This window comes from Amblyomma americanum, chromosome 10, assembly GCF_052857255.1.
Source record: "Amblyomma americanum isolate KBUSLIRL-KWMA chromosome 10, ASM5285725v1, whole genome shotgun sequence".
NCBI lineage: Eukaryota > Metazoa > Arthropoda > Arachnida > Ixodida > Ixodidae > Amblyomma > Amblyomma americanum.
Window position 1 is genome coordinate 51,193,492 of NC_135506.1, and position 10,249 is coordinate 51,203,740.

At 49.6% G+C, this 10,249-nt stretch overlaps 1 protein-coding gene across 1 annotated transcript; it reads right to left on the reverse strand.

The window, feature by feature from the left end:
- Positions 1-6,615: 6,615 nt before the first annotated feature.
- Positions 6,616-9,077, reverse strand: LOC144107434 (uncharacterized). Its single transcript, XM_077640426.1, has 2 exons — positions 8,592-9,077; positions 6,616-7,105 (listed from the first exon to the last, which is right to left on the reverse strand). The coding sequence occupies exons 1-2, from the start codon at positions 9,075-9,077 to the stop codon at positions 6,626-6,628; spliced, it is 966 nt and encodes a 321-aa protein (XP_077496552.1). The 3' UTR covers positions 6,616-6,625.
- Between the last annotated feature and the right edge of the window lie 1,172 nt (positions 9,078-10,249).

Below are 10,249 nucleotides of genomic sequence, written 5' to 3' on the forward strand. Positions count from 1 at the left end.
TGTATGCTTTCAATGAGGTTAATGTCGCAATGCTTATGAAGGTTCCAGACAGGGGAGGCATACCCTAGTACTGGACGAATTCAAGATTACTTCGGGGCTCCTATGGCCTTAGCTGTTTGCTGCGCCCACTGAACCAGCTGCCCGGTCTTCTACGCTTGAGCTGGACTGCGCGGTCTTCTACTGGTCAGGTGGTCGATTTGGTATTTTCGGCGCGGCTTGCATGCTTTGGCAAGCCCATGTAGTGTACCCTGCATTGTATCGCACTATAAGCTCACGGTAGTCACATGATCGCTCCCCCGTGGGACGTCACCCGTGCAGGGCTCTGCCCAGCCTTCCGCTTGCCCACGGGCAGGACTGTTGCCAGATCATTGAACAATAAGCACTGGTTTGTGGACGCAGCAGCGATCGAGCCAAAGACCAGCAAGGTCCTCGCCTCGCAGTAAACGAGGCGGAAGGCGGATCTGCAGCCATAGGTCGATACTCAATGGTCACTGAAACACTCTTGGACGTCCTAAGGACATTTCGAACGTCCTGTGGACGTCCAGTGGACTTCTTTTGCTCATTGGGTAGAACTGAGGCGGTGGTTGAAAATCTGGTCGTAGCTCCATGCCGCAGTGTGAGCTCCTGCGCAAACATTCGAAGCCTATTCCCTGTGTCAACTCTGGAGATAGGGATGATTACGTGAACAGCTTCGTCGGGAGAAGATCGAGTGGCTTTGTCCATGCGATTGTTCCCGGCGACGCCGCAGTCCCGGCAGCCATTGAAAAAGTACGTCGTGTCCTTTAGTGATGCAGCTGTGGCAAAGTTTTCGGTTTTCTGTGATGGGCGTAATGAAGCCTGAAGTTCGCAGACGGCTGCAACGCGTAAAGTTCCCTTCTGCAATTATTTCGGCTTTAGCCAAGTGTTTGACTGCAACCAAACGGTACTGGTGCGCTCCGATTTAAATCTCTGAACTGGTAAGATAAGACGCATGCACCCTTCGTCGGAAGACCGTGCCGTGTAGCTCAAGAGTGCCAAACCTCTTGAAGGTAGTAGCAGCTCTGTTCCTTTTCCCTCTGAGGGTTACTTCCACGGATGTTGCAGGAGCCCCACTGCACGACTTAGAAGCAAACCGCCCGTGCTATAAAGCTTTCTACAAAGGCTATTTGCATGAAACCGGCTTTAAAGGCGTTTCTGTTTTAATTACGCTCGTATTATCTATGCGTGCAGTAAAGGTGCGAAAAAGGAGCATGGAAGCGTGATATACTTTTCGTGTTGATAGTGATGATTTCTTTCGATGCTTCGCAATATGAGGAATACACGACCTATGCGACGTATTCCTGCAGTCTGATAAATATGCCGTCTTGAGCAATAACTTTCGTCATTACTTTTCGGCTACTCAAACTTCCCAGTGGAAGAGCATCTATTCTCTGCGTTAATTACAACTGTGCGCGACCTGCGCAATACCCTTCTACGCATGCGCACTGTGGACCTACACTTGCGCCAACTACGCAGTCTCGCGAAGCGCTCTATAGCGAAATTTTCTTTATTTATACAGTATACGGTCAAGTGAGGCAGTCGAGTAGCGTTTCTTTTCATGATGTGAACGCTTAAATATTTTTCAGACAAAGAGTCTGTATTGAATGAAAAATAGCTCGTCCTAGAGGGTCGTTCCGCATTAATGCTGACCGCTGTGCTGGCAGCACGATTCAACACATTTTCGCGTTCGGCCGTGAAGCCATACAGGCAAAGTGAGAGAGGAGTAGGAAAAAAAGTGAAACAGGTCAAAGGGCGACGCCTTAGAGCAGTGGTAAGAGCACTGCTCTATGTTCTTGTTACAGAACATTTACCATGCTTCGAAAGGCACAGCAGTGAAAACGTTTTTTTTTTTTCTGCTTACACCGACGCCGCCAACAGTTTTCACACTTGCGAAGGAGCTCATGTTAAACAGGGCTATGAGGTACGTAAACAAAAATGCGTCTCAACGCGTTAGCTCCTTTTTTTTGAGGATGTGACGTCGCAGCCCTGAGGAGCAAGATGGCGGAAGCGTACGATCAGTACGATGGCCGATGACACCACTGCATCGGCTGTGCACAGCCAGTGCTTGTCGCAACCCCGTCACAAAGTTTGCAAAGCACAGGCAGAGTTCTCGTTGATTTGACGTCGAAGTTGACCCGTTGTCCTTGCGCTAGTTTTGTACTTCGGCACTGGTTGATTGTTTTGCGGAAGTCACTACAGTCGTGTCGTCACACTCCGTCACTAAAGGTTGGCACTAAAGCTTCGCCTTACAACGAACTGGCACGTCGCAGCGTCAACGTCGGCCGGGGAGTGCTGCTCACAGTTCCTCCCGCGGTGGTGCTGCGGCAGCTGTGCAGCAGAGGTGCGCACCATCGTCCCCCTCGTTGAGTCGCGACCCGCCCGCAGAGCTCTGCTGGCCTCCCAATGGGCACTGAAACTTTCTTAGACGTCCTGTAGACGTCCAGGACGTCCATGGGACATCCAAGGGAGCTGAAGTGTCTATTGGGCTCTCACCAGATGAAGCCCTTCTTGGTGGTGTTCAAGTTGGGACAGTTGTAGGCTCGCGAGAAGTCGTAACAGTTGGACAGCGGGCCCAGCACCGTGAGAAAGCCGGCAGAGAGGAGACAGAGGGGTAAATTAAAAAATTCCGAAAGGTTTCATTAAGTCCATATAATACTCTACCAGAAGGCTTACGGTCCAGAAGTCAAGGTTTCTGCTTCTTTTTTTCTGTGCAGACGCGTCTCAACAACTACTCGGAGGACAACAACCTTTACCCCAGTCTCATGGTGGGATTCAGGCCTCAGCTCTCCACATAGGACGTGATGCTGCGACCAGAACATCAAATTGTGGACGCCCAAACGCGGGATACGAAGGTCTCCTTGGGTTTTGACCTCGCGAAGGCTTTCGATAACGTCACGCACAAGGCGATCCCGGATAATCTCAGCCATCTGGGAGTAGGCCTGAAAACCTACAACTACGTTAAAAATTTCCTTTTTGATAGATTTTCGCAAATTCACTTCGGGGAAAGTAAATAAGGTTACATAGAGCTAAGCAGCAATGGAACTCAACAGGGATCTGTCCTGACCCCCTTCTGTTCAACGTGGCCATGATCAGTCTTCCAAGAAAACTAGCGGCGATTGAGGGACTCAATCACTGCATGCATATGCGGATGACAATACCATGTGGATTGCCAAAGGAACTGATGGTCGAATAGAGAAAACTCTACAAATGGCCATAAAAGAAGTTGAAAAGTACGCAAATGACAGGGGACTTAGATGCTCCCCGCAAAGATTGGAAATGCTTTTCTATCAACCCAAAAGTAAATCGTGGTCGGATCCTCCGCGGATCTCTCTGAAGGCTCATGGGCTCGATGCCGCGAAGGTGGACAGGATTAGAGTCTTAGGGCTGTACATTCAAAGCAACGGTTTCAATGGGGATGCATTAAACAAATTGGATATATGCGCGCAACAGACTATGCGACTCATCCGCAGAATAGCATATAGGAGATATGGCATGAAAGAAACTAATCTAATCAGATTAGTTCAAGCCTTTGTAATAAGCAGGATCGCTTACGTAGCTCCTTTCCTTAATCGCAAGGCGGCGGAGAAGTCCAAGCTCGAAGGGATTGTCCGCAGAAGTGTCAAGCAAGCGCTATGTTTACCCATTGAGACCCTCCCCGTAAAACTACTGGAACTAGGTCTCCACAACACACTGGATGAAATTGTAGAAGCCATACAAATCTCACAGTACGAAAGGCTGTAGGGAAGCGTCGCCCTTAAATAACGACAAGTGATTTCAATACATCAGCGATTAATGAAACAGTTAAGTTTCATGCGCTGCACAATAAAGAAAGACGAAGTCCTAAGACTAATTTGTCTGTTAACATGAAGACAAAATGATAATTTATTCATTTCGACAGGCTGGTCTTTCTTTCAAGCAGCGCATAGCAGGCTATTGAAGATGGCTGGCAAAATTGCGTCAGAAGAGGAAGAGGTAAGGAACGGAAGTTAACCGCAGGGTGATCCTGTTGGTTGCCTTCTACTGGAAAGAAAACAGAAGAAAACGGCATGCGCTAATGCACATTCGTCTTTCTGGAAGCGTGCTAGTGCGCTTCTCCACATAACTTTGTGCACTGCAAAAAGCTCGCTTTCTAAATGTGTATATTTTATGTTTTAAGCGCAAAATGCTTTGATCTTCTACTCTCGGCAAAATTCAGCCGAGCACCGGCCATAACCTGAAGCTGAATCTGAGGCCAAACTTCTCCGAAATGTTTCGAAATTTTTCGTCCGCATATTACTGAGCAGAAGAAAACCTGGTAGTTGTGAGTCGAGTTTTTAAGTTCTAAACGCCTGCAGTAAGAGCTTCGCCACACAACTTAAATGTACTGCGTTGTTGGCTCCACTGCTGTATATTTTTGTAGTTAGGTGAATGGGTACGCCTGACTCACAACTACCGAAAACTACTCCATACCACAACTCCGAGCGGGATTCGAGCCAGCGCCGGCACCGGTAGATCTCAGCTTCGTGTACCGACGCCTCAGAACACCTCTCGGTAATGGCCGCAGCATCTCAGATGATGTGGTGTAAACCACCTGCTCACGGCTCATTCTATCTGTGCTGCCAAATGCTCGGTATTATTAGTGCTACAGCCGGGCCATGAAGAGCAGCCGGACGAGCCGAAAAGACAGGAAGGCTCGACTATGTCGTTGGTAACGTCAGCATAATATATGTGGCCGCACGCAAAGCTGAGAAGGTAGCCAACGTGGCCGAACGTGCCTCTAATGTCCACGATCAGTGCGCGAGTGCGACGTCAGATCAATCAGCGAAAGCACCCCTATCGCGCTGCCCAGCACTGAAAAGTGAAGCGGCTAAACGTAGCGGCTCCTCAAGCCGCGAAAGCTGCCAGGGAGACAGAGAGCGCTGCCCAGCTTAAAGGTAAACTGCATAGGTTTCAGAAATCGCCGAGCCTAAAGCGGTCGGATGTGTGGAATTTGCAGGTAAAGCATTAGAAGTATTTTTGGGCGAGCATTTGAAATGGCGAGGCAACCGATTAAAATCACGATGGCCTTCAAGCTTCTCCGCACCGCACAGCGGCAAGTGGGGGGGGGGGGGGGGGGGGGGGCGTGCATGATGACGTCATCGAAGGTACCGGTATATTTCCAACGCATAAACGCTTGATTTTAAGGAAAAAAACTATGGCATCGAAGCCAAAGCCCGCCGAGCGTTCTTTGCCAGCATTCAACGAGGCACGGCAGGGTATGGCTGACGGCAAGGGTAATTTGAAATCCTACCTCCCATGACGTCACACCGAACTTCCCCGCACTGCTGTGTTGGTTTGAGGAGAAGTGAATAAATTCAACCGTCGATAACGTCACTGCTTCAACCTGCATCGTCAGTCTGCTTCAACCTACGTATTGGAAGCTGTGCTGGAAACGTCACAACGTTTACGCCTGGTGCTTTGACAGCTGGCGCTCCTGCATCGTAAAGTTTAAACACGTTAACAGCTGTCACTGAATCTCGCGTTACACAGTGGTAACCGTCCTTTAAGTTTTGTTCAAGCCACTTTTCTCAGACGTTGCTTTGCAAAATAGCCCTTATATTCATAAACCCAAACACAATGTCGCTCTGAAACGTGTATGCCTTCTAGCAAGCGGCTCATATGTCGATGGTGTGGTTTTAGAGCGAAAGCTCTACTCTTCGTACTACAACTCCCAAGGTCATGTTTGGTCCGCGTTTGACCTTGAGCCGGTGGAGCGGAGGTGTGGCAAGTGACGTAATACCACGTGATCGCAGTGGAGAGGCGCCGCAGCTGCGCTCGCTCGGAGCCTCGCCTCTACTGTACCACGTGACTAGCGGGGAGTATAACAGCTCCTTCGCTAGCATTCGGACGGGCCATGGCTTCCTGGCTTTACAGGGCTATGATCTGGAGGCTCTCGTGCATGTTGCGGGACTCCTTGTCACCGGGGGCATATGTTGCTAAACCGTCGTCGTCGCTTCAGATGACACGGTTCTTGCTACGCGCGTCCTTTTTAATCTTTCCTCTCCTATCCCTTTCAACTCTCCTACTGTTAGCACGTGGCAGCGATTGTGGCTCAGCCTGAGCCAGCGGGCAGGCCCGTGCACTTTCCTTTTCATTCTTCTTGCAATCGCAACAACTCTGTCGCTCAGCCTCGCCATAGGTATGAGTCACGCGCCGACCGACTCCGGCGCCAAACCGGAAAATGGAGGCGCTCGTATTTCTGTTCGTCAGAAGCGTCAAGTAGTCACGTGATCTGCGACCGCATCGGGGACCGCATGCTCACGGTGACGTCAAGGCACAGTGTGATGGGACTGACTCTGGTCCCATGCGGGACACTGGTCATACTCGAGTGGCTGCGTCGTCGCTGTGTCGTCACAGTCCAGGACCACGCTACCAACGCTGATCATGTGGCTGGCTGTGATGGGCTTCAGTAAAGAAGACGTCCACGCCGGATCCGCCGGGAATGATCCACTAACAGTTTCGCTTTGAAACCCAATAATTAAAATGTCGACACGTTGGCTTGGACGCAAGATCACACTTATGCTCATCAAGAAAGAGCGCACATCGTCGCTTCTGAGAACGCTTTTTATCATCCAGAAATTTACACTGATCACTGAAGGGCTCGTTTTTTTTCAGCCTGAGCATGGTAAGTCTTGACGTGAGTGTTCAGGGAAATTCGCCACCGATACTTCCTGGGGCAATGCTTGCATGAGTACGTCGATTCCGAAGAATGGACCCCCCTGACGTGTACCCCGAGGTTCGACGCGGTGCTGAAGCGTCTGTCGCATTTAACGCAGGTGTACGGGCGTTCGCCTGCATGCATCCTCAGGTGGACCAGGAGGCTGTCCCTCCTAGAGAACCGTTTGGGGCACAAGTGGCAAGGGTGCGGAGTTTCCCCCGAGTGCACCCTAAGATGGCGTTCGAGGTTGCTCTTGAACGCGAACTTTTTCTCGCAGTGGTCGCACGCGTGCAGTCCGGCAGCGTTGTGGGTGTCCAGGACGTGAGTCCGAAGGGTGAACCGTCGAGCAAAAGCGGCGGGGCAGAGGCGGCAGGTGTACGGTCTCTCGCTCGTGTGGACTGGCTGGTGCGCCTGCAAAGGTTGCGACAAATATACATAACTGAACCTGCCGGAAATTACGCACCACAGTCACCCATCCGCGTCCGCTGCAGCACACAGGTCTCTCTCATATATCTCTCCAATGAACTACGCCAGCTGTGCCATCTGCTTCCATAATATTCCCGCAAACATTGTAATCTCAACGAGTATAGAGAAATTTTCTTCTGTGTTCAGTCTTTAAAATGATGGGCAGCACTTTAGAAAGCATGGGAAGTCACGTGGCTAGCGCCAACAAGAGATTAGTAACTTTTAATTGAGTTTTTTCTCTTATGTTGTTGAGGTTTTGTGTTTTGAACTGTCGTACAACGGTTGTGAAGTAACCGACGGCTTGAGGTCGCGTTGGTCATACAAAAACGATCGCTGCAGTCTTGGTTTTCAAGCACTAACTCTTACGCAACTCTGCCCGAGGGTTGGAACCACAAAAATGAGCAAGCCGCGATCATATCGCTGTTTTTTTTAGACCCACGTGACCTTAAGACGTCTTATGTCACAGCCGTCGACAGGCTGTTGAAACTGGTACCTAAATGGCTAAAAAAAATCAGTTATAAATTATTGAAATGGGGTAGGTGAATTTCACACTCTGATTCTCGTAGCTATTGCATTGTGCATCATTCCCAAGAAAAAAAATCCGCATACAAAAATATTTTTCCATGCCTTTAACAGGCAGTAAGACACCAGAGTAGGAGAGGAAGCACACACAAGTTAACAGCTAATTTTAGCACCACCGTAGACGGTAACAAACGGCACACGGTACACGGTAACTGGTCCCGTACGGCAAATGTGGCTAGGCAAGCCTGGTAGCGGCAGCAACGGCAACGCGTTAACTGTCAAATAATATTCTAGCTGAAACGAAGGAGATAAAATCGGCATGACTACAGCATGAAAAGAGGACAGAAGATAACCGATGTTTCCTTAGGCTTATGGAGTGGATTCCAAGAGAAAGCCAGTGTAGCAGGGGACATCAAAGAGATTAGATGAGATTAGAACATTTGCGGGAATAAGGTGCACATGCCTCCAGCTGGCGCCGGACAAAGTTAATTTGAATGATCAGAGAGGTACTTGTTGTGTGTTGGTTGACGACGATAATTATGAACAGAAGAAGGCTATTCCTTTTTCGTGGCACTTATCTTAACGGAACTCCATAGGAGCGCTCGTATTTTTCGAGGCTATCATCCCTTGCAAATACATGGTAGCTCCTCCGAGATGGATTGACGAGATGGGCTGCCACTGGAGCCCATGTTTTACAGTGTTAGCTTCATGAGGAACGTGGACCTGGTTCACAACGGTTAATGTTCGCACTGGTACGCCTGTGCACAGTACAAGGGCAGGTCCAGAGTTATGTGTAGGTTTACATTTTTTACAGGTGCACCTACTGACAACCGAACAAAATAGGCGAAAACGCGAATTCGGACACGGAAGATCCGAACTGCAATCTTGTACTAAAAATCGTGTTCGGTACCTTTAGGTTATTGATGTGAGCGTACGTCTTCGAGCAGATGTCACACCGATATCGCCTCTGTGTCCCTATCTCTTGCTGAGCAGGAGGCGTGAGAAGCTCTTCGGTGCTGGATGCCTTTGAGTTGGTTTCACCTTTGCAGAGTACAGTAGCCGAGGGCAGCTGGAGCGCGTGGAATTCGTGCCCGGACTGCAACGGGCGTTCGTCGGGGCATGTGTGACGCGGAATTGAAGACTCGCGTTTAATTCGAGGCATGTCATCGATAGTGTTTTGTTCTCCCTGAAGTCTTGATTCGCTGATGTCGCAGACCACCGGGTCCGCAGAAGAAACCTGGCTTGGGGGGCCAACATCTGCGTCCGCAGAGAAAATACGAGATGGCCCTGACTGGGACGCTGCTTTCAGGCTAGTTTCAGTTCCAATGATGGAGAATTTATATTCGCGAGGATCGCACAACTGCTGCTCCTTGGCCAGGCCCCCGAGACGTTCCATGTCTGTGCGAAAATGCAAAAAAAAAGAATTCGTATGACTTGCCACAGCCTAAAGCATCCATATGAACACGAGAATATGATATGAAAGAAGGTTCCCATGCTGGAGGGAAAAACAGCGGCCACGGGCAGAAAACTGTACAACGTGCATGCGCGAGACTTTTATCTGCGCCTTTGTTAGGCATAGTTAACGCTACCTAAGGTGTCCTCCTGACCTCGCAGCTTCTTGAAGTGCATATTAATTTCCTCGATGATTCCTTCTGTACTAATACTTCTTCACTCTGAATGGCGGTCTTGCTTGACGTGTGCTGTAGATTTCCAGGGGCCTTCGGACTGCAAGTCTAGTTCAAAGCGTCGGCCACTGTGGTGTGGCACGTTGAAGTCATCTCCGAAACCTAGGCTCTCAGGGATTGCGATGCCTCTTCATTCAAGGCTGGGCACGCTTCCCGACGTCCTGATAAACGCTGGCCTCCCGGGCGATTTTACGTGCACGAGGGGCGGACTGGGCTATATCGTGATCACGTTCACAAAAAAGCTACCCATTTGGCTTTTGGCGGAGCTGGTTAAAAAAGGGTACTTCTGGTTTTGACGCATGGCCGGTGACTTGACGCTTCAGCGTAGTAAGATACGCCAGCTGCCCCTCTGGCTGTAGCCTCGTATGTAGGGTACGACAAATAGCCTTCGAATGATCACCATGGCCACTTTAATGAAAATGAGCAAGCTGGTGAGGCCGACGCCATTCGTTCAAGGCTCACCTGTAGTGCCGATGACTGGAGTAATATCAATTCCAAAAGCGTTAACCAGTGGACCGTGTATGGCGTCCTTGCAAATAGAACAACTGATGATGATGATGATGATGATGTTTCCCTCACAAAATGGCACATACCCAAAATAGGGATTGGCCATAACCAGGCGGTGACTATTTGCATTACAGATTGCACACGGCAAGCATGGAATGACCTAAAAAATTGGGCAACTCAGTTTCCGTGAAGTCCTCAGGCACGCCAGATGAATGTCTTCTTTTTCTTCGCCCATGTGGCGATGTCGTTGGTCTTGATGACAAGGAAGATAATGAGAAGCTTTGAGCCTGGCTGCTCCTGTGTCTGGTATGGCAGCTTTAACGTTTGTTATTGTTTGTCCTGACATTCCCAAGAGGTATGATAGAGCGTGGGGCTT